The following is a 23184-nucleotide window of genomic DNA, read 5'->3' as shown; positions in this document are numbered from 1 at the left end:
CCGGAATCAATGAAACAAGACGAGCTACATGCTGGGTGCTGCTACCATATGAGTGGTGGGGGTATCAGAGTGTAAGTGCCGATGACGATGATGGAGTGCGCCGGGGAACCGAAAACACAGAACAGATGACCAAACAAAGGGAGAGAACAGCCGCACCTCAAGCCCACCTTGTGTGTTCGGCGGCGAGGGCGACATTGAGCGATACCCGAAACCAAAAAACTCCTACTCCGAAAAGAACGCCGATGTCGTGAGATGCTGTGTTCGTGACCCAGATATGTGAATGCGGGGGATCGCTCCGGCTTCACATCAACAAGGGATGGAGCCATAATCTGTAGAACCGAAAGTAACGCCAAATCCGCCGGTCAATGCCCATGTAACCGAGAGACCCAATCTGGGGGATCACGATGCAAGATGTGTGTACGGGACGAAACGATAGGAAATGGCGAGAGAGATGAAACAACGAAACATTGCGCAAGAGATGGAAAGTGCAAGCGTGCAAGTCGCGAGGCGGACCTGGCTCCGCGACAAGACCTGGGGGCGATGAGGCTGAATGACCAAGTGTGTTTCACATGATCAGCAATGCACCTGCGAATCGACGCAAGCGTCTAGTTCTCCCAGTCGTTGAAGTTGTCGAGGTGCTGCTGGAAATAGGCAGGCTTGAACCAGCCAATCTTCTCGTAGGCTGCCCACAGCTTGCTGGCCTTGTTGACGTCGATCTTGCAGGCCTGCTGAGCCTTAGTCTTGTTGAAGTCTTCGCCCCTAAGAAGGGCGCGGACGCGAGCCTGGAAGATGCGTCGCTTGTTGTAAAGGTAGGTCGCACAGGTAAGTCGGAGTGTGGAAGCGACATTAAGCTCTGAGGGGTGGAGTTCACCCCGGTCGGGATCGGCGGACAGGTCAAGGGGCTGACCCTTCCATTCCGCCTTCAAAGCTTTCCTGCCATCTTCGGGAAGCGTCTCCAGGGGCGGCGCATAGTTCGGGATCTTGTGGAAGTCGACGTCATCTCGCGACGCCGGAACCCGGGGAGCCTTGGGCGTCGGGGGCTTTGCGTCGAATGACTCGAGCAGTGCAGCCTTGGGAGTGCGCTTCGTAACTCGGGGCGCGCGCGGCAGTCTGGGGGCGGCAGGCTTGGTCTTGCGCACGCCGGCGGGAGCGGGGGCCAACGCCCGCAAGTGCGAGCGCTGGGTCGACTTCTTGGGGCCGTACATACTCCAGGTCGCGCGCTCGTTGCGCATCCACGCGACCGGGTTCTTCTGCCACTGGCTGACGGCAATTGACTTGCAGGCGATTGCCAATTGGTACTCCTCGCGGGTCGGTCGGTCGTAGACATTGGATTCAGCAATGTGCTTGGAGATGAGGGCATCGTGCTCAGGAGTCGTTCCAACGCTAGGGAACAGGGGCGCGGTTGTCGCGCCGATCTTGTCACCGCTCCACGCCGGGAACAGAGGCGGGTCCCTGCTCGTATCCTCCTCCACCGAGCACTGAGAGTCCTCCTTGTGGAGATTGTCGAAGGGCGAAACAGGCGGGGAGGGAGGCAGCCCCTTTGCGGAACTCCGGATGTTGCTGCCTAGAGAGTTGACGGTAAGGCGGTTGACGGGAGGCGTCGCATCCATTGCGCGGTCGGCGGGCGACTTGGAAAAGCTCTCCGAGCGCTTCATCTCGGGAGGCGAGAGCAGGGAAGAGACGGAGAAGCGTGCGTCGGGCTTGGAGGGGGTTGCTGTCGGGTGATGCGAAGCCATTGTCGCGTGCAGGAGTGGGATTGGGAGGCGAGGCTGAGAATTGGGGGCGTTCGCCGGTTTTGGAGGCAGCCTAGGCTGCAGGGGAAGGTGCTGGAAGGGTTGCGCTGAGGTGTCGAGAGTGTTGCGTTGTCTGGCGGCGGTCGGGCTAGGGTGGCGAGGCGGACAATAGGCTGCTTTATGAATAGATGCGAGTCTGAGCGTAAGACGTAACAAGCGCGGAGCAGCCAATGGCGGTGCACCGGGGGGCGCTGCGCCGGTCAGATTGGCAGAGCAGGCAGAACTGGGAATTTATTGCCTGGGGGCAGTCGGGCGCGCAGTGTGAGGGCAGCTTGGGACTGCCGGGCAGGAACCGTGGTTCGGAAATGGGGGGACCTCTGGGAGCGCCGTGGGGCGCGGACAAAGGCGTGCTTTATGAACCACGACCAAAGAGGGCTGTGTGAGTGACTGGAGAGGGCAGATGACTGGTTTCTAATCAGGCGGAGCGTGGGCTCGCACAATGGGACAAAGAGCCTGGCGCCGCAAGGGCGGGCTGCGACAAGGCGGCAGATCGCAGGTGTCAGTTGCTGGCAGGGCTGGTTAGCTCCGAGTATCATCAGGCACACTCGCGCGCTTCTCAGCGGCCTGAGGTGAGCGGGCTGGCTATTCGTCAGCATGATACAGGAAGGCGGGCGAACAGGAGAGAAGGGCCGGAGGTGTGGCAGTGCGTTGGGCTCTGCGCCGGCGCTGATAGGGCGGCCCTGGTGCTGGGACATGCTGCTGGCGGCTTCTGCGCCGCGCAGGTCTGGATACCTGGCGTGCTCTTGCGGGCGGCGTTTGGAGCAGGTGATGGGAGGTTCGCAGTGAGCGCGAATGAGTCAGGCCCAGGGTTCGGCGCCATGCCTATCGCGGCCAAGCGCGGACGCATATCGCGCCTGCGTGCTGCTGGCAGCGCTCGCATTTGCGCGCGCAGGTGGGGGGCCAGCCATTGTTGGCCGCGGTGACGCAGCTATTTTCGACGAGACGCCCATTGTCCGGCGCTGGCATTGACTCTGCGTACACGTGTCGCAGGACAAAGCAAGCAAGCAAGCTGCCGGCGACACGGCGCCCGCCGCGCTCAGTCCGCCGCGCGCAACGTCAATGCCTGCTGCACCCGCTTTGCGTCGGATATCGCGCCGCAGGGCAGCCATTGACGAGCCCACATCGCGCAATGTCTAGCACGCCCGACCAGCGGTGGGCTGTCATAACTCCGCCCGCTGCGGCCGGCACCGCTATCTCCAATCTCCAGCGTCCCAATGGCTGATCTGGTGACACGCTGCCCTCCTGCATCCCCGTCCGGCGCCGCCACCAGCCACGCGGCGGGCTGGGGCCTTGGGCCTGGCGCGTCCCTGGCCGCTCGAGGCTGCTTGGTCAATTGCATCATAGGCGGCGCGAAGGCTGCCATCTGACGGTCGCTAGCCAGACCGCTCCGCAACTGGGGGGGGGCCGGCCAGCGCTCCTCGTGGACACCGGGGCGCGCATGTGAAAGCGTCTGAGACAGCCGCCCGCACCTGACAGCCCGCGCACACCCTCGCGCCGCAATGGTGGTGGTGGGCAAATGCCATCCTTATCGCTATCTGCTCTATCGATACGGCCAGCCTAGCCCGCGCAGCCGTGTGGAGCGCACAGGGCCCTGGCTGACAGCCCCTCACCAGCATCATCAGCCTGAGGTCAGCGCGCCCCTTCCTCCCCCCGACAGCCGCAGCAGCGCGCTCTCTCCCTCCAGCTCCCCATCGAGCGACAGCTCCAGCTCTCCAGAGGGAAACCCACCCCAACACACCGCTCGCGCGCGCATGATCAGAGCCCACCAGCGCTACCGGCACCCGGCTCTATCTCGAGAGGTCATCTACCCGCCCGCTCCCCCACACCGCTCATCAGCCCGCAATCCCTGCCATCCGCCTGCCTCCTCCGCACCATCCCACTCCACTACAGGCAGTCACGCCGCGCCTCTGCCCTGCCATTGCTGCGCGACGGGCGGCTTGGGCGGCCGCCATGCACGCAATCGATCGACCCGCCGTCGCATCCCATCTGGCCCAGCGCGAAAAGCCACCACGCCCAGAGAGGCAGCCGATCCTTTGGGTGGGCGGATAAGCGCCGGTGATAGGCCCCGCAGCCTAACCTGGCCGGCCGCGCTACCTTTATCTTGTCACCCAGAGGGCCCTGCAGAGACGATCCATGGGGTCCATGGGACCCTGCATGCTCACTCTGCGCGTGCTGCGGCTTATTAGGCGGGGTCGCTCAGCACCTTCTCCATCAGCCGGCGTTCGTGCAGATGATCAAGGTCGGGTATCAATGTCCATTCCTCCTGTTCGTCAATTCCATGTGCGCGGCTGCGTCGGCTCCAACCCGCCCTTTCTTCACTGCCGTTTCTGTCCGAGTCGTGTCTCAAAACTTCCGTCCACTCGCTCCATCCCTCCGCTGGTTTCAGACTGTCTTCGTGTGTTGCGACCTGGATGTGCGGCGCGCCCGGCCGTTCGGCGGCTGGGGAGCACATAGCGCGACTCGTGATATCTGCAGCCACATCGTGCGTCTACGCGTCTTCCCGGCCGGCCACCTGCAGATTCTCTGCGGAGAACCACTGGACTCAACACGGTCGGCCGTTGCTGCGACCTCGATCTGGAGTTCTGGATCACGGTGCGCCGTGCCATTGGGCCGTCCCCGATGCCCTTCAAGACATTTTGTTTCATCACTTATCGTACGGGCCGCCGACTCCAAGGTGCGCTTTCCCGGGCCTCCTTGCAAGTCCGTCGCTCGCGGACGGCCGCAGATGCTTTCAGGTGATCGCTTGTGCAGCCTTCAGGTCGAGGTGGTTGAACACTCAACACCAGGCGTTGGCCTGCAGCGGCATCGACACCACACCATGCACGTCATAATAAGATTCGCAGCGGGCGCGAGGAGGCTTAAGCGACAGGAGGCCTGAGTTTGGCGCATTGTGGGGCCGCCGGCGTGGTTCTGCGCTATCGATGCGCTCCCGCTGCTCTCCCGCTGCAGCCTCAGGGAACAGCCTTTAGCCTCCAGTGCCGTCCGCATGCCGATCTGTGACTGCCAATCGCCACCGGGCCGGCACAGACGTCGTCAACGTCTTCCCAAGGGTCCTGAGCTCTTCCGCGGTCCGTAAACTGCTGCCTGGACCGCACTTAGTCTCGCACTGGGCTCTGATGATTCAGTGAAAAATTTTTCACGGTGAGTAATGATTTTTTCTACCATCTACCATCCTCTTCCTCCGGACTTAAGCCACCCGGACCATGGGTCGTCTAGGCCTCCCGGCAGCTCAGTGAGCCCGTATTGCCTCTGCAGGCCGTTAATGAGTGTCCTGCGGTGGTTCACACAAGCTGTGTTCCACCACACCAATGGCTTCTCCCGTCCTGCATGAGACTCCGGCCCGCTGCAAACCCTATCTGCTATCCGGTCATCTGCGCAGCTTTGCCTTCGAGCAACGTAATCCCCCAGCCTCTTGCAGCGGCAAAAGCCCTTTTCAGTCATCCGTCTCCCGCTGACCGGGTTGTCGGGTTTTGTACTCCTTGCGCCTTCGTCTAGTGCGAGGCGGTGCTTGATGATGGTGGGGAGACGGTGGCTGCAAGCAGGTTGATCCATTGATGCACAAGAGAGACCTCTCTTGGTCGTGAATGCCTACACATGTTTCTCCAACGGTCATTTCCGCAACCCCGCAATGTTCGCCGGCTGCCTGCATGTGGTAAAGAAAAAGGTCTCAACGCCCCATGGTCTTCGCTTAAGCGGGCAAGCCATTTTCTGCTGCTTGTCTCAGACAAATGGTCGTCTGCTGCCGTTGCTCTGCTTCATGGACCAACTCCGCGGCAGTCGCCGCTACTGACCACTCATTGATCTTCATCTCATTACCAGTTCTAACAGAACCCGGATTCCATTGCTTACCTGCGGCTACCTGCATGCGATGCGCAGATGACCGCCTCTCTTTTCCATCTGCACTTTTTGACTGCGGCACACTGCATAGCAGATCGAGATAAGTGCCAGATTGACTTTGCCTAGATGCGCCCGACAGATCGCAAAATGCAGGTCGAAACTTTGTTCCCTGCGCTCCTGACCCTTTGTAAATTCCCTCATCTGGATCAAGAAGAACATATGTTTGCACAGTCCGGCCCAGTCGGACACGTTCGCCGTCAAAATTTCCATCCCTCACGCGAACTTGACACTCAATTAATCGCCAGCCTTCCGCCCTCAAAATGCATCCCAGCATCCAAAGACACCATCTCCGCCCTGAACCACAAATAATCAGTCCGCAACGGGCGCCCGACGCACGGCGTGAGTTTAAACGAGCAAGCGCAGTGTCGCACCGCAGCAAGCAGCGTCCGTGTAGCCGTTCATCCCCCCTTCTTCCAACCCCCCATCCATGGCGCGCGCACATGCATACACTTAGACGGATGTGCATGCAACCGCGGGTTCTAGGTCTAGGTCCCCCCAAGTGTCGTCCCTCCTCCCCCTTAGCCAGGAACCGCGGTTGCGGTTCGGGTGGGGATGACACAAACAGTGCATACCCACCATCCACCAGAGCAGCAGTTTGAGAGGTGTGTGTGTGGGTGCGGGCCTGCATATGCTGTACGCTGCCCTGCCGCTTCCCCCTGTCTTACCGTGCTTATAGATGTGCACACTTGCGTGCAGTGCACGCGCGTTGGAAGTATGTATTGTACATACTTACGTACATATGATGCTCTGACGTCGGGGCAAAGAATACGGTGAGAGTGGCTTGAGGAGGCGGACTGCACGAAGCAGGTTTTTCTTTGCTCTCGATGGTAGATGATGCTTACTCATTTGTGAAGGGTTGGTAAGCTTCCAAGGGAACGGGGGGCAAAAGTTGCCTGTCTGGCTTGCTTCTTTGCCCCGGTCGAAGGCACACATCCATGTCAGAAAGCAAGGCCTCGATTTGGCATTTGCAGATCCCGTTCTATTCGTGTCCGACTAGATGCCCCCTCTGACGAACCTGCTACTGTCGCAAGGCTTTTTTTGCCATTTTGCCATCGCCCGCTTGACGGCTGCCTTGTTCGCCTGTTCCACGGCCATGCTTGCTTGCTCCTCGCCTCCGTCGAGAAGAGCCTTGGAGGATCGCAGGCTCCAACAAAAGATACAGCCCCGCTCGGTCATTCAGGAGCAAGCCAGTCAACAGCCGGATCATTCCGCCCAATCAATGGCTTGTGTTGGCTGCTGCCTCATACACCCCCAACAGTCATCATTCCCCACCCTTTCAGCCCGCTATCATCCTTTCTGCCCGACACCGTTCGGTCATCCCTGTTGTGGCTGTGCACTTCCGACGGACCGCACCGATTCCGGCCCCGTCGGCCAGATAATACCTTGCAAATGTGTCATTTGCTTTTTGGTCCCCGTGCTTCGTCCGCCCGCTCCTTTAATCAAGTACACGCTCGAATTACCCGGAAATTGCGCTGTGTTGGCAGGTGGGGAGAAGGTTTGAAACAAAACGTGCAACAGTCGAGAACAGGGGTCCTAGACCGGTGAGAATGTAACATCGGGGAACTTTTATGTGCAGATGGCGAGATTATCATCCATTCGTCGCTTTTTGTTTTTCGCCCGTGTCATTGGAGCTTGTGTCCTGCGGTTACATAACACTCTACTCTTCCCATGCACGTTCCGCCGAAGCCAATTGCACTCTTTCCTATGCAGACTTGTATAGGAATGTATCCACGTAGTCTTGAACCATTTGTGCTGCTAGGAATGTAGCATCCTGGGTGGAATGAACTCGAGAAACTTATATGACTGCACGTGGACTGAGCTGCTGTCTGAGCTTCGCACGGCCTTTGTTTCACTCCGAGACAGAGTTTGAACGTCTAAGTACGAGAGCGGATATGAAAAGCACCGGTCTAGTCGACAACGACAAGCCCGAGGCTCGGACGTCTAGTCTGAACGTACACCTACGTGGTTTCATTGAGGTGTCTCTCGCTTGCATACGCAGTGAGCATGCCACTCTGAATCGAAGACAGCAACTTCTTGTGGCATACGTGCGTCTCGTGAATGAGAAAGGCTCTGCACTTTCACGGCTGACATGGGTGAAGTACAAGAGGTCTACCGTTACACATTCCTCACGCTCCTGATTTGTCGGAGCGCGCAGGCAATAGAACTGCCCTCCACCTTCAGTTCTCACCGGCATTATCCACCAATTGGCAGGTGATGAATACGCTTGTGTAATTCTGCTGCTCCATGCCTGTCTGTCCCATGATCAATTGCACAAAAAAGGCGCTGTAGCTGATCCAACCAACCAACGACTGGTCCATACAACGAGTAGAACACTGGCATTGTCAACCACACACAAAGATGAGGCTAAACGCGTTTGCGTTCAATGCAACAAATCGGAATCTTTTAGACGTCGGGTGACGTCACAATATATACGAGCTAATTTACTTTTAGTCCAGAAGACAACGATTGTCCGCTGCAAGCGCCTCTCTTTATCATCCCGAAAAAAGCATTCACTAGCTGCCTCCGTTTGCATCTCTAAAGTCCGAACGCATGACCGTTGCATTCCATTCCGCGCATTTTTGCACGTAGCTGTCTCACTCCCAAAAGGATCACTCAACGCAGAACAGAAGTAAGACACCAAAGAAGAAACCAACGGGATAAACCTTAATGCAGACCACCATCAAATCTTCGGGAAGGGGACCCCAAACATCCATGCAATCCCGCCCCTGCATACATGAAATCATGCGCCTCCCCCATTCCTTTTGTTGGTTGGTTCTTCTTTGCTTTTTTCTCTTCGACCGCGTGGCTGCCATTCCCGAGCTTACTTCCTCTTTTCTTTTCTTTTTTCTTCCACGATTCCCGAAAGCCGAGATGGGGCGGCCACACAAGATCCCGGCAGGTACGGTGCAGCCGCGTGGCAAGAAAAAGAGAAGAGAAATGCAAGCCACAAAGCGCCTCCCTCGGTAAGCAACAGGGAGAGAAGAGAGGAGAATACAGCCCCTTCTCGCAGCTGGTGACTAGGGCGAAGAATAGCAGAGCTTGAGAACATGGCATAACTATGCCCCAGCTCTGCCTTAGTTGAAGCTATCGTCCGGACGAGAACGTGGAGTTAAAAATTCTACATACACGTCCGGACCATAGCTTCAGCTACCCATGACATGAGCAAAAAACAAATACACGCTAGCCATCGGCTGCAAGAGGAGACTGTAGAGGCTCGCGTGCGTGTTATGCAGACGCATGTAAGAGCGAAAACAAGCATGCGGAAAAGCAAACTGATCATCTCGTCGGCAGCATCTCGATTGTATGCCTACCAACAAACCCAAAACCACTTTGGGTTCGTCCTTGTATCTTTCCCCCCCTTGCCATCGAATCCAGCCAGGGAAAAGCCATCAAAAGTATGATATATTACAAGGTATCGATTTTTCTTCTTTTTTTCGCCATTCAATCTCTTTGAGTCCTTGTTTCTTCTTTTCGGCGAATGGTCGGGAGGTGGGAAACGACAACGCCAATGAAATCTGGGGTGGAGGGCGCGAGAATGAGAGGGCGCTCCAGAAACGGGAAGATGTTCGAAAAAGAGATGGGACGCCACATCCACGCTCACCCACCCACCCGCCATTGATCATCATCCACCGGACTTCGATCGACCGCTTTTCCCGAGACATACGTAAAACCCCCGTCTCCCGCGTTCACTCCTTCCCCCGCCACCAAAAGATGCGGCAAAAACTCGAGGCCCTGCAAGAAGAAGAATCGAAGACGCCATGGCCCTGCTCCACGGAGATATGCTCCAGAAGGAAAGAAACTCCCCAGCCCGCATGAAGTCGCAATTCTGCGTACGCAATCCCCGATAACCCTCCGTCGAGCTGCAGCAAAAATAAACGTGGGAAAAAACGGTTGGAAGCTGAACCGCTGCTCAGCCGCGCTTGCCACCTGCACGCCCCAGCTTGAGGCGGCGCGCGGCCTCGGTCTGGCCGACGCTCTTGACCGGTGCGGCGTTGGCGACGACGTTGCTCTTGGGCGCGACCGTGTAGGTGCGCAGCTGGCCCTCCTGCCGGGCGCGGTTCATGAAGCTCGGCGGTGCCAGCGCCTTGGCGCGGCGTTCGGCCGCCGCCTGCTGCGAGGCCACCTTGGAAGCGGTGCGGTCGGGAAGGCGCCTGCAGAGAGTAGGTCAGTTGTCTTGGTTCTTTTACTGGTAAGGGAGATGTTTCTCTCCGGGGCAAACGTACATAGGATCGTAGTGGGCTTCGGCAACCTCCTTCTTGCGGTAGTCGTCCGTACGCTTGAGGATCGGACGCGTCCACTCTCCGATAAGCTTCTCTGCTTGCCTCTTAATGGTGCTCTCGGCCCTGGGGCTCTTGGTGTAGAAGTTGATGACTTTGCCGATACCGCTGGCGACCAGCGAGTCTTTCGTGATAGGTAGCTTGCCCAGCACTGTGAAGAGTTCACGCTGAATATTGTATGCCGGCATGCTTCCGTCATTTAGGGGTTCGAGGAAGAACCGCACGGCTTGCAAGAGATTGATATCAGGATCAACGAGGTTATTCTGGAGGTTATTGCGGTTGAGGAGAGCCACGACTTCGGGAAGCAGCTTCAGCTTGTGGATGGCGGGCTCGCCGCGCTCACGACCTTCGTTGTCAGCTTGTGCAGCTTCGGTCATGCGGCGGCGCATGTCCTCAATCTCTGCGTCGGCCTGCGCTTCAAGATCCTTTCCAAGAAGTTAGTTTTTGCAAAACACTCCGACATTGAAAACAACAAACTCACAATTCCCTGCTGCTTGCGCGACTTCTTCTTGCCGCCCTTCAGCGCCTCGTCCATCTTCGCGTCCAGCGCCTTCCTCCGCCTCTCCTCGGGCGTCAAGCTCGACCAGTCCTCCTCCAACGGCTCAGGCCTGGCGCGCGGTGCCCTCCTCGATCTCCGCTCGCCGAGGACCGCGCCGCCGCTCTCCTCACCGCCGCTCATGCCGGCGTCGCCATCCTCGCCCCTCCTCTTCCGACTCTTCTTGGGCTTGTCGCGGCGGCCCTCGCGCTTCTTCTTCTTGTCGCCGCCAGCCTCGCCGTCTGCGCGCTTGCGCTTGTGCACGCCGATCAGGCCGACGTTGCTCTCGTCGACGGCGATGGCGGGACGGTCCTCGATGGCGATGGCATTGGGGTCGAAGTCCTCAAACTGCGCCTCGTCGACGTCTGACAGGACCGACTCGTTGTCCGAGAGAGGGAGATCGTCGTTGTCGCCCTTGTCCTCCGCGTCGCCCTCACCCAGCCCTTGGCCCGCCTCCGTCAGCTCCATGTCCTGCGTCGGCGCCGCCGCCGGCGGGTTTGGCGTCGAGTTCTCCTCGTCCACGTCTGGCCGCACGGGCTCGCCCGGGTCGTTGCCCGCCTCCGGCAGCGTGCTCGGGTCGGGCGGCGAGTTCGTGATCTCCGGGTCCTCCATTGTCGCGGATGTGGTTGATGTCGTGGGCCGCTCCTGTTCTCGTTCGCGTGTCTTTTTGTTGTTGCGCGGTCCCGCGGTAGGGAGATGGACAGCGTCCGGGTGACGTAAACGACCGCAGACGCGAGCTTCCGACCGAGCGACGTTCACGGAAGGGAGTTTGTTGGTGCTGGTGCGTTGGAAATGGTCGGTTTTATATGTTTGGATGGGGGACGCGCAGGTTGAGGTCAAAGGAAGGGCGGCGACGCCAGTCGCGCCAAGACTGCTGGCCCCGGCGAGAGATTTCAATCAGCTTTCGCCGCAAGCTCCGACATCATCACCAACCACCCATCCACCCACCCCAGCATACCTACTTAATACCGCCAACATGTTCGGAGGTTTGTTCTCCCTCAGTGCTGTCGCGTCAAGAAATGCCTCTGACTGAATCGTGCAGGACCGCCCCCGCCGCCTAGCAAGCAAGAACTGCGTGAGCAAGAGCTGATTGCCAAGGCTACCCTCGCCAGCGGCGTCTTCACCTGCGCTCTCCTCTACATCTGTAAGCTCGAAAAACTTGTTGGCCTCAATCGCATGACACTGATTTGCAAACTATTGTAGCTCCCTTCGCTGCCGAGTACGTTGGCCGCTTCTTCTAGACAAAAGGCCTTACGAACTACGTCATGTACACAACGGAACAATGAGACGCTAGACTGGGCGGGATAGTCTGTCTACATGGGCGTCACTTGCGGCATTGGCGTTAAGAGAGGGACTATCTCAAAAATACTTGTACATTTCCTCAATGGGGCTCGGCATAAAGCGCGGCCTGTGTATTATTCGAGAAGAGCCGCCTGGGTCACGGAGCTAATGCGCGCCTGAGAAAACGCCATGCCGCACCCCGGTCTTTTTGTATAGCACCATGTTTCCCACCGTAGAAATACACTCGCGTGGTATCTCGTGCAAAAGAAGCCTTTTGAGTCCCCAATCCAAGATGCCGAACCTCTCTCCAATGCGAGCTCCTGCACGAGCATCTCAACTTCTCGCAACTCATCTGCCGCCACCCGAGATGGGCTTGTTCGTTTCCTGCCACTCCTTCCACTCCTTCGTGACGCGGGTGAGCTCCTCGCGCAAATGGGCGAGCTGCTTGTCGAAATCGCCGAGAACCTGCAGTAGAAATGTGAGCCGGGACGAAGTCCTCCAACCAGAGACCTTGGCAGACTAACCTTCCTAATCGCCTTGACGTGCTCCTCATCCAGCTGTTCGCCATCGGGCTTGCCCGCGTTCTTACCAAGCTTCTCCAGCTCCTCCTGCAGCAACCTCGCGCGCGCCCTCACGGCGCTCATCCTAGCCCAAATCTCCTCCTGGCGGCCATTGAGCATGGGGTCGAACGCCTTCTTCTCGAGCTCCATCAGCTTCTTCCGCAGCTCCTCCTCGCGCGGGTCCATGGCGTAGCCCCTGTTCCTCAAAATCTGCGCCTTCGTCGCGAGCGCGAGGCAGCGCTTGGTGAGGGCGATGTGCTTGCGCTTGGCCTCGGTGGTGCGGACGGTGATCTCCAGGTCGTGCTTGGCCAGCATCTCGGTGAGGCTGTTGTTCATCTCGTGCAGGCGGGCCTGCAGCGCCTCGACGGCCCTGGCCTGCGTCTCCAGGCGGCCTGCGACCGAGTGGAAGCCGCGGCCCAGCACGGGGATTGCGCCCTCGTTGGGCTTCTTCGACAGCGCCTCCTCCCACGCCTTTGCGTCCTCGTCCGCCGGCGCCACGTAGTACGGCACCGTCCGCGGGTCCACCTGGTTGTAGAAGTAATGCTGGAAGACCGTGTTGCGCTGCTCCGGCAGCCACTTGGCGATCAGGTCGGCCATCTGCTCGGGGATCGACTTTTGGTCTAGCGGGATGTAGACGCCGAGGTCTTGCATTTTAGCAATCAGGAGCATCCTCGGACAGAAGTGATTGAGGGGGAGAGGCAACGCGGGAAGAACTTACGGGCTGGAGGCGGCGGGGTCCAGACATTGTTTGTCGAGGCGCCCAGGGCCGGGTTCTGGGCTGGGGGAAGAGGGTTGCCGAAGACGGTGGAGCCGCCGTAGAAGTTGTTGTTGACCGACTGCCCCGGGGGCTGGACTCCGAATGCGCCAGTGGTGGCAGGCTTGTTCAGGCTTGCGCCGAAGAAGCCAGTGTTTTGCTGTTGCTGCTGCGGCTGCTGTTGCTGGTTGGCGGTGCTGTTGCCAAAAAGGCTACTTCCCAGAGCCTGTGTGGTATGTTAGACAAGATGTTTTGGGATTTGAATTAGATTGTTTACCGGCTGGTTGTTTTGGGTGCTCGACCCAAACAAGGAGGGCTTATTCTGTGTGCTGCTGCCAAAGCCAAAGGGATTGGCGTTGGGCGTGGAGCTCCCGAACAACGACGACATTGCTGCGAGCTTTTGAAGAGAAAACCGCGCGACGGCCGGACAATGGAGGATAAAGTGTAGGCGAAGGGCGGCGTGAGCAGCGCGCGGGTGCTCAAGCAGAAGATAAAGGTGTCGCTGGCGTGCGAAGGACAAAGGGCGAAGGTCGATGAGAGCGGCGACGCAGCGCGGGACGAGTCGGCGGGTGTGGAGGGGTTTAGCGGTGGTTGTTCATGGCTTTGCGGCTGATGTTGACCTCAGGCTTGAAGGTTCGCGTGTTGCTCAAGCTTGTCGCGCGGTCGGCAAATGCCGGGGTCGCGCCGAAAGCTCAGGTCGACGTCCGCTCCAATAACCTGAACTCCATTCCGCATTACCCAGATACCCACCCCTCCGCCAACATGGCCGCCCGCGAAGCCAGGTGAGCTGGGCCCGAATCCGCGTCGCTGTCGCCCAGGCCGTTCCGTCCGCGGCCCATTGGCCTCCAGCAGCCGCGCTGACCTCGCGCTCCGCAGATTCAACCAGCAGGTGCTGGTCGACACCACCCCGCTGCCCGACCACATCCCCAAGGTCAAGGAGATCGGTGCCAGTTCCGCCCCGCTTCTGTCGGCCTCCTTCTTCATCGGCGCCCGCTGCAAGCCCTACAATGACGACTACATGATGTGCAAGACCGAGGCCCACGGCACCGGCGAGCTCGACTGCATGAAGGAGGGCCGGAAGGTGACCAGATGCGCCACCAGCGTGTAAGCGATCCGAGCCGAACGAAAACGAAACTCAGGGCTCTTCTGGACGGCTGGCTGGGCGACCGGGGGCTGACGAGCATCGTGTGTTAGGCTGGACGACATCAACAAGCACTGCCTCAACGAGTTCCGCTACCACTGGCAGTGCCTCGAGGACAACAACCAGCAGCTTTGGCAATGCCGCAAGCCCGAGCGCTCGCTAAACAAGTGTGTCTTCGACAACTTGGTGTGTTTTCTCCATCTACGCCCATCCCGACTCTGGCTCGGATTCGACTGCATTACCCGGCAACACCCGAGGACCGTTACTGACAGAGCCTGCAGAAGCTGGAGAAGACGATTCCTGACACGCCCAAGGGCGAGACGCCAGTCCACCTGCGCAAGAAGCAGATCTACGGACACAGTGCATCGCTTATGTAAAATTATTAGAGAAATGCAGGCTCCTGGTTACATGTCAACATATCTCCTTCAGTTGCGGTCCGTTGGCTGGCCGAATGGTTTCTCAAGCGCGCATTTCGACACTCACCAGGTCGAATCTACTAACACAGCATTGATATCAAAGACTCGTGACGCAAGGGATCGGAAAATGGCACAGGAAGGCTCAATCGACGGGCTTCTCTGTGTCCCTATAAACTCCTATGTAAACTATTCTTTAGCTTACCAGAGTCCGACGACCCCCATCGACGTTGTCTTGTACTGCTCAGCTTCTTTCATCCGAAGCCATGGTGAACTGTCTCGAAGGATCAAACATTGAAGCAAGCCCGTCAGCATAATATCTATTGTATGTCCGTCGTTCTTGTGAGACACGAGTCTATAATGATGCCGTAGAAAGGAAACCGCAATAACGAAGGCTGACGTCTCATAGTTCTCAGACCCAGAGCATCGATCACCGCATTCGTGTAATGTACCCAAAACTCCCTGCGAGCATCTCCTTTCGACAGTCTTGTTTCACCTGCCACAGCTGTCTGCATCGAATGCGTAGCACAGATCTCGCAGACGCAGACGTCGGCTATCGGACATTCGCAGCAGCTGTCCCCTTTGTCCCAGGTGCCCGCCTCTTATCAACCTGTACGAATATAACTCAGCAGAAGGCTGAAGCCACCCAAACCCTTTCAATAGGAAAGACAACTCGATACGTAAGAGCATCAATTTATCGTTAGTCCTGGGGGTAAGGCTCCTGCGTGTGTTTAGCGGAGACAGAAAGGGGGAAGGGACGAGCAAAGCCAAGTCCCTTGAAAGCAGAGAAAGCAAAGACGGAAACAGATGAAACGAAAAACATGAGGACGAAATCATCACTCACCCCCCAAAACAAACGAATAGTCATCCCAGGCCTTCACCCGCGCCCTGCCCATACGAAAACATGCCCGAGCCGACGCGCCACATGCCCAACTCCCTGCGCAGCTCGCGCACCTCGGCGCGCAGGCGCTCGTTCTCAGCCTCGGCACTCTCGCGGCGGCGGCGCTCGTCGGCGGCATCGCGCTCCAGCTGATGGATGTACTCGATGGCGCGCGAGATGATGCCGGCCTTGGTGGGCCGCTGCGGGGGGCGGCCGACGGCCTCGCTGCCGCCGACGCCGTCGTGCTGGAGGAAGGCGGGCATGCCCGGGTTGTCCGAGTCGTTGCCGCCGTTGTCGCCGTAGTGCGGCGTGTTGGGCAGGCCTGGAATAGCGGCGCTGAGCCGCCGGAACATGGCCTTGATGCCCTCGCGGTACTTCTTCTCGACAGCCTTGTGCGGCACGCGCGCCGACGGCGAGTCCAGCTTCACCTCGACGGCGGGAGGTGCCCCGCCGCCGCCACCACCACCCAGGCCTGATGTGCCATCGGGTTGTCTTTCCGGTTGGTGATGGTGGTGGTGGAGAAAGGTGGGGGTGCTGCCGGCGGTGGTGGTGGTGGTGGACGAGGCTGGCACGGCGTCCGAGAGGCTGCTGCGGCTGCTCTGGTTGTGACGCGAGCTGTGTGCCGGGCGGTGGTAGGGGTGCTGGCTCGTCGAGGGCGTCGTCGAGGAGCTGGTCGCGGCGGAGCTGGGCTGCTGCGTGGTGCTGCGGCGTCGGTCGGAGCGGGCGGTGGTTTGCTTGCCGCTCTTCTTGGGTTGTGGTACTTGTTGCGCAGTAGCAGTAGTCTCTATCGCAGCAGGGCGCTGGCGTTGGCTCCTCCTCTTGTTCGATGGGTGCTCGGTGGTGGTAGTGGGGCTTGGCTGGGGTGGTAGGTGCTGGGGTTGGGGGTGGTCGTGAGGATGCGGGTTGATTGCGGTCGAAGCAATTTCAGCATCGATTCGAGAGTTTCTCTTCCACACCAGAACGTCAGCAAATTGACTCGCCATCAACGCAGCAGGCGTACCTCTTGCAGACTCTGCCAATTGGTCATTGGAACATCTGAAGACGCATGCTCAGCAACCACCCCTGGGGTACCTTGTTCATCGAGCCATGTACTTCCCCAGCGAAAGTCAATGTCGAAGCCTTGGGTGTTGGACAGGGGAAGCGCCGGGAAAGAGGTGTGATGCCAGTCTTCGGGGAACCAATGGTCGTCGTCGTCGGTGGGGTTTGGATTGGGGTCCATTATGGTTTGGGTGTTTTCGCTAATGAGTAATCGCCATTCGGGGGGAAGGAAGGCGCTTGGGAGCGGCCCAAAGCTGATATTCCCCATTCTCCCGTATACTGCATAAAACCTCATTGGGTCGCGAGACGATCGCACAGCCACACCCTGGGCAAATCACCCCAGGTCATAGGACCCAGTGGTGCACGCAACCGTCGCGTGAGAAGTAGGGCCATGAGATGAACCTTTTTTTATGGCCAGCCCGGGCGCTACCTATATCGGCAGGACCCTGTGAGCCATGAGTGAGCCGTTTGAACGGCCGGTGTATTCGCTTAGCCTTAGCTGAGCCACGACCGGGGGTCGATCAGGCCGTCTGGGGTTTGCTGCACTCCACATTCCCAGAAATTCCCTTTTCCGTCGCATCTTGGCGCCGGAAAGCGTCCCAAGCTCCTGCTCATATGCATGAGCGTTGCAAAAATGGCCTCCTGGCCTAGGCGCCATTTGGGTAACGGCCGTTGTGGCCAGATGCTCTCGCTTCCTTGTGTAGCCGGATCCCGCCACATCACGAGATCTCAAGCCACACCGGGCGGGAACGGGCCTTTAGCTGCGGTCTAGATACGCGACGCTCGATCAAAGCCCGTTTTTTCAGTTTTCAGTTCAAGCCCTGTGACGTACGGGCTTTCTTCGTCCTTCCAGTCAGCGGCCTCGCCGTTACTTAGTAATGTCCCATTACGTACGCGGCTTCGACCGGTGGCGAGAGACTTCTGTTTATTTCTTTTTGTGCCTGCGCCTGTCCGCGCAGCTGCCGTTGACCGTTTTATACAAAGTTTATAGGCTGGTCAGCTGCACTCCGGCCTCAAGGATGCGTGCAGCTGACCTCTTCTCTCGTCCGCCGGAGCCGGCCGCCTGTCGTTCGAAGCTGCTGGAAAGGAGATGAATAGTATTTGTCGTGCGAGAGAAAGCCTTGGTGATGTAGTGGAAATGAGCCACATTTCATTTCCAATTGGCGTCCGAATCGGCCAGAATGCCACGTGGGCACATGAGCAGCAGATACTTGCCCGCGGCTTGAGTTGTGGCGTGGTGGGCGTGTTTAGCTCGACGGCGTTGGTCTGGGCTCAAATTTACGGCTGAGTGCAACAACAAGCACACTCTACACCAACTGGTAAAGAAACAGAATTTGGACGGCAGGAATTTACAAGCGGTGAATGGGAGTCCGAACTCGGAATTCAAAACGGGTAACAGAGTGATGCGGATCTTGGCAGATCCTCGGATCACAAGATCAAACCCCAGGCACGCAACGGACGGGATGTCAGATAAGGCACCCCATTGTAGCTAAGAAAAGCTTATTGAGGGCCCAGAGATCGCCGCAAATCTGCAGTGTTCCCGTGTACTTGGGTCCCGTCATGACTCATAGTGATGAGGGCCATTGGATCTGGAAGCTTACGTGCTGCATGCATAGATGGGGCAGATACGAGGCTATAGCGGTATTTGCCAGCATGCTTATACGACGCAACGGTGTAGAAGCATTGCGATAGGGCTGAGGCCTTCTAACGTCAATTGGACGATTCAGAGCCGCATATCACTGGTCAAGTAGAATTTATTCTTGAGCAGCTACTCTCGCACCTCAACTTCACTTTTTGTCAATGATACATATAAGTTCCTTATTTAGCTCTTTGCTTACTCATCTTATCAAGCATTTTAATTTCTTCTGTGGCGGAAGGCTGGAATTCTTTCGGGCAAGCACCAGATCAAGTGAGCAGGCCGCTTGCATTTCCGAACTTATTCGTTCAACTACCCATTCAATTGTACACGCTTTGTGCAAATTTTCTGCGAGAAAACAAGTAGCAATAACAAGCAAACTCAATTTTCCATACAATCACGACTGAGTCCCACCGAATTTAAGTACTTATAAGCGCTTTTCCATCTTATGCTCATCAGGGGGTCCAATTCAGGCGACGAATTCCTTCGGAATTTGGGAGAGCTTACAGTTTAAGTGCCGCATGGTGCGAAACTTCGGTAGCGTAGCGCTTAAGGCTTGGCTATAAGTCCAATTGGACCTTCAAGCTATAGGTAGCCACTAAGAGAGATGGCGGTTAGTTAGCGAGGCCGAAACTCCCTGTCCCTTGCGGCGCAGCACAGTCGGGCGGCTAAACCGTGGCCCCCAGACGCAATGATAGATTAATGCTGGATGAGCGCAAGGCTGGATGTCTCTTCGACCGTTTCCGCCTTTCGCAGTGATTTCCACCATCTATCTTTCTTTGATGTCGAGCCATTCTCTCTGGAGTTATGGCTATCGGCGCTAGCTATGCGATGAAGGCCTCTGATTGGCTGATATGGTCGACACTGCTCACCCTCACCACTGCCCGCTCCATCTGCGGGATTCTAGATCAAAGAAGTATGTCCAGCATCCGCAGGATCCCTCGCGTGCGAAGAAAGCGTCCGCTGACCCAACACACGGCCCAGCCGCCATCGTCGGCGACCGCCTCTTCTGGTCCAGCGGCAACTACACCTTCGACGATGGCACTTCATGGTCCAACACCTCCTCACTCTACTGGCTACGGCTGAACGACACCATCAACGTCCACGGGCCCATCGACATGTCGCTCGTCGGCAGCGTCGCCCTCCCCAGCGACGCCCTCACCGGCGGCACGAGCCCCATGTCGGGCGGCGCGGCGGGCACCTTTTTCTACGACCACACGATGCTGTACGCGTACGCGGGCATGGTGGGGCCCGAAGCCAACGGCGTCGACAACCAGCTGTGGGCGTTCAACACGACGACGGACGAGTGGAGGCTGGTGCCGGTGGCGGGCGGGCGGGCGCATCGCGTTTGGTAATAATAGTGAGAGGGCGCGCACGCGACGGACGCGCACACCGGGACGTCGTTTTACACGGGCGGGTGGGAGATGGCCTTCAACGGGTCGAATAATGGTACGGTCAAGTTCGAGTCGGACAATGGCGGCGCGGGGCGATGAGCCGCAGTGGAGCTTCATGACGGCGCAGCAGGGCGAGCAAGGGCCGAGCATCGTCAAGGGCGCCATGGTGTACGTGAGGGCGGGCCAGGCGGGCGTGCTGGTTGCGTTTGGCGGGTACAACACGGCGTACGAGGGAAGCCAGTTCGCGCAGGGCTGGGACTGGGCGCGCCTTCGACGACGTCTACGTCCTCAGCCTGCCGTCGTTCCGCTGGATCCGCATCAGCGACTTCAACAATCCAGACAAAGCTCTTCAGCCCAGCCCCGGCCGCAACAGGCACAAGTGCGACATGTGGCGCGACGCGCAGATGACCGCCATGGGCGGGCTCGCTACGCTGGGCCAATGGACGAGCCAGCATCTGAACGACGTTTGCAACGAGACGTATCCGCCCGTCCGCGTGCTGGACACTTCGACTTACACGTGGCGGACGCAGTTTGAGCCGGGGTTGGAGTACTCGGTTCCTGACGCCGTCACTACCGTCATAGGAGGGAAGTGAGTGATTTAGTCCCTGAGACTTTGACTACGGTTGCTGACGCGTTTGTTTTCTCTTTAGTTCTACAGGAGGTGCTGTGCTCTCCTCACCCGCGGCGGGCTGGGGTTTCGACGAGCTTTCGAACATCTTCTTGAAGAGGGTGCAGAGAGATACAGACGATGGAACTTCGACGGGCTCCGCTCAAACAAGCGCCACTAACACGGGTGGCTCCAATGCCTCGAGTGACGACAGCCGTGGCGGACTCTTCGGTGGAGCAGTAGCCGGCATTGTTATAGGCTCCATTGCCGCCTTTGTGGCGATTGTCGTAACAATTCTGTGGTGGAGAAGATGGAGGAGGGCACGCCTCACAAAGAAGCTAGCTGCCGAGCGAGAGGTGGTGGATGGAGGATGGCAAAAGCCGGAGCTCGAAGCACGAGAACAGCGGCGGCAGGAGCTGGACATGCGGACTCAGGTGCATGAAACGCACGGAGATGCAGTTGCCATACGGCCAGTGGAGCTTCCTGTACATACAAGACCTTCAGAGATGCCGGGCTAGAAGTCCAGAGTGCAGTGATGGATCAACGTCACTCCGGCCTACGCGCCACAAGACAACCAGCATCCATTACCTCCGCCCGGCGAATGCACTCCCCATCACCACCGCTACTTGCCCAAGCGGGCATATCCCCCAGGTAACGCCTTGGACCCTGCATATACCCTCCGCAGGTGACGCCCGGTGCGCACGGACCATCTGCCTATAAATACACTCGCACTCTTCGACCGAGCTGCCCTTTTCTCTTCATCTGCTCTCTTTGTCTTTTGGCTTAGAACGAGTGACTAGTGCTTTCACTTGGGATACCTTGTTCGAGGCGCTTCGGGCAAGGATGGCCCGCGAAACATCTATGGACCGAGCGCTGGCCTTACAGTCTCACATGGGGTCCTGGGGGCTTCAGTGGGCACCTGGGGGCTTTCGGTGCCGACTACCGTTAAAGGTTGGGGTGGAGTGGGAAACTCGGCACTTAGTGCTGGGGGTAACAGATCCTCTGGGGGCTTTTTTTTTTTCATTTTTTTCAGTCAGCCATTCTGATGGCCGGCTTCACTTTGGTGACAAGGGCGATGTTCCATCTTTGATCGGGCCTCTTCACTCGAGTACCAAGCGAGACGTTGTTGCATCTCTGATGCATTTCCTCACCTTGGCCACTGAGGAAGATTGCTACGTCTCTGACGAGCCTCTTCACTTTGGAACCAAGGGAGAAGTTGAGTCTCTGATACATTTCCTCGCTCTGGGAACCGAGGGAGGGACGCTAAATCTCTGGCGAACGACCTCGCCTTGGGCACTGGGGGCTTTGGTGGGCAACTGGGGGATTTTGGTGACGACTACCAAAAGGTCGGGGTGGGCTGGGACTCAGCACCTAGTGCTGGGGGAAAAGAAGGGTCTGGGGGTTTTATCAGTCGAGGTGTTCTGATTGCTGGCTTCACTTGGGTGGCACTGAGAGAGGCTTTGCATCTCTGATGAACTTCCTCTCCTTGGGCACAAGGGAGACGCTTTGTGTCGTTGACCTCTTCGACGGGCATGTTCCCTTCGTGTCTAAGGGAGATGGTTTCATCTCTGATGGAGTTTCTCGCATTGGGCACTAATGGAAATGGTCTAATGAGTGTCCTGGCTTGGTGACGACTACCTTAGAAAGGTCGAGGCGGGTGGGCTATAGCACCTTGTGCTGGGGAAACATGGCAGTCTAATTCTATAATGCTATGATGAAATCCAAAAATCGCTGTGATCTCCCTTGTCTTCGTAGTGCCGTGAGCCTCTGCATGCCCTAACCACCACCGCTTGTCTGTTTCCCTTTCTCTTCTCTACCACATTAACAGCGGCTGCCTGCCTCCATCAAGAGAAAAAGCTAATTCTCCCCCTCCGAATCATCCTCTCCGCTGTCTCCAACCACCACAAACTCCCCCATCTCACCATCCTCACAGACGTAAGCGAAAACTCTTGCCGCCTCGCCCTCCCGGTCATCGTCTTCATCCACAACCTCAGTTTCAATCACGTCACCATCCTCTTCCTCTCGCTGCCAGCCATCTCCATCCTCACCCTCAAACCCATTTTCAATCACATCGTCATCGTCATCGCCATCCTCATCCTCACCAACCCCAGCAGCACCCGACCAATCCTCATCCCGCCCCCTCTGCGCGCGCGCCTTCCGCACCTGCGCACGGATAGCTCTCACCAAACGGGCAGCCCAAAGCCGGCAGGAGTAGTAGTAGTAGTAGTCGTTGTCCTTCATCGTGGTGGTGGTGGTGGTGGTGGGGAATGCTGGTGACGACACTTGGGTCTGCCAGCTGCGGTCCTTCTCCTCTTCCTCCTCCTCCTGCTCCTTGGCATCGTCGTCGTCATCATCATCGTCTGTCGTGGTGGGAGATGACAGCGGTGATGGCCACCCGCCCGGCATGGGCGGGAAGAGTGCAGAAGCAGTAGGAGAAGGCGGAGGGGTGCTAGTGGTGGTGGTGGGACTGAGACGCCAGTCGTCTGGGATGGAGAGGGTGGGGGATGGCAGGTAGAGGTCGGGGATGGATATGGAAAGGGCTGAGGAGGAAGAGAATGATGATGACGAGGGAGGAGGGGTGTTGGCTGAGATGGTGGGGGAGGGCGGTAGCGGGTAGGCACCCGGCATGGCGAATGGAGAGGAGGAGGTGGTGTTGTTGATGATGGTTGTTGTTGCGTCGTAGGCCATGGTGTTAGGCGTTGTTGGATATTCTTCTTTTTTCTTTAAACGGGATGCTGGGAAGAGGTTGTGTTATTCGTGAAACTCTTGGGCATGAAAGTGACCGGGGGGTGATGATGGCTGGTCGTTTAGGTAAGCTTTATATCTGCCCTATAGTATGGGCAGACGTGGTAGATCCGTCAAAGGACAGTTGTGAGACAACACTTCCATTCCTTATGTTTGCACCCACTAGAATCACTGTCTTGTCTTAGACCTGACCCGGCCAATCACGCGTCGAGATGGACAGTTTCCTCCTTTAG

General features: G+C 57.8%; 7 protein-coding genes across 7 annotated transcripts; 2 read left to right on the top strand and 5 right to left on the bottom strand.

The window, feature by feature from the left end:
- Window positions 1–605: 605 nt before the first annotated feature.
- LTHEOB_7137 (Swirm domain protein) lies at window positions 606–1736 on the bottom strand (the record flags this gene model as incomplete). The annotated part of the gene is made up of 1 exon (XM_035516470.1): window positions 606–1736. One exon carries the CDS (start codon window positions 1734–1736, stop codon window positions 606–608), a length of 1131 nt encoding a protein of 376 aa, XP_035371584.1.
- Window positions 1737–9600: 7864 nt separating this feature from the next.
- On the bottom strand, window positions 9601–11114 carry LTHEOB_7136 (Transcriptional elongation factor; the record flags this gene model as incomplete). Its single annotated transcript, XM_035516469.1, has 3 exons — window positions 9601–9841; window positions 9914–10392; window positions 10449–11114. 3 exons carry the CDS (start codon window positions 11112–11114, stop codon window positions 9601–9603), a joined length of 1386 nt encoding a protein of 461 aa, XP_035371583.1.
- Window positions 11115–12131: 1017 nt separating this feature from the next.
- Window positions 12132–13485, bottom strand: LTHEOB_7135 (Nucleoporin nup44; the record flags this gene model as incomplete). The annotated part of the gene is made up of 4 exons (XM_035516468.1): window positions 12132–12248; window positions 12308–12987; window positions 13062–13323; window positions 13375–13485. 4 exons carry the CDS (start codon window positions 13483–13485, stop codon window positions 12132–12134), a joined length of 1170 nt encoding a protein of 389 aa, XP_035371582.1.
- A 374-nt stretch (window positions 13486–13859) lies between these two features.
- On the top strand, window positions 13860–14615 carry LTHEOB_7134 (CHCH domain-containing protein; the record flags this gene model as incomplete). Its single annotated transcript, XM_035516467.1, has 4 exons — window positions 13860–13879; window positions 13974–14201; window positions 14292–14424; window positions 14520–14615. The coding sequence occupies 4 exons, from the start codon at window positions 13860–13862 to the stop codon at window positions 14613–14615; spliced, it is 477 nt and encodes a 158-aa protein (XP_035371581.1).
- Window positions 14616–15515: 900 nt separating this feature from the next.
- Window positions 15516–16750, bottom strand: LTHEOB_7133 (uncharacterized protein; the record flags this gene model as incomplete). The annotated part of the gene is made up of 2 exons (XM_035516466.1): window positions 15516–16478; window positions 16532–16750. 2 exons carry the CDS (start codon window positions 16748–16750, stop codon window positions 15516–15518), a joined length of 1182 nt encoding a protein of 393 aa, XP_035371580.1.
- A 2262-nt stretch (window positions 16751–19012) lies between these two features.
- LTHEOB_7132 (Kelch repeat protein) lies at window positions 19013–20724 on the top strand (the record flags this gene model as incomplete). Its single annotated transcript, XM_035516465.1, has 5 exons — window positions 19013–19121; window positions 19190–19556; window positions 19666–19767; window positions 19841–20188; window positions 20250–20724. The coding sequence occupies 5 exons, from the start codon at window positions 19013–19015 to the stop codon at window positions 20722–20724; spliced, it is 1401 nt and encodes a 466-aa protein (XP_035371579.1).
- Window positions 20725–22063: 1339 nt separating this feature from the next.
- LTHEOB_7131 (DNA mismatch repair protein msh6) lies at window positions 22064–22894 on the bottom strand (the record flags this gene model as incomplete). The annotated part of the gene is made up of 1 exon (XM_035516464.1): window positions 22064–22894. The coding sequence occupies one exon, from the start codon at window positions 22892–22894 to the stop codon at window positions 22064–22066; it is 831 nt and encodes a 276-aa protein (XP_035371578.1).
- Window positions 22895–23184: the final 290 nt, after the last annotated feature.

This window comes from Lasiodiplodia theobromae (assembly GCF_012971845.1).
Source record: "Lasiodiplodia theobromae strain AM2As chromosome Unknown scaffold_21, whole genome shotgun sequence".
Lineage (NCBI taxonomy): Eukaryota > Fungi > Ascomycota > Dothideomycetes > Botryosphaeriales > Botryosphaeriaceae > Lasiodiplodia > Lasiodiplodia theobromae.
The sequence above is the reverse complement of the archived record's forward strand: the minus strand, read 5'-3'. Positions and strand labels throughout refer to the sequence as shown.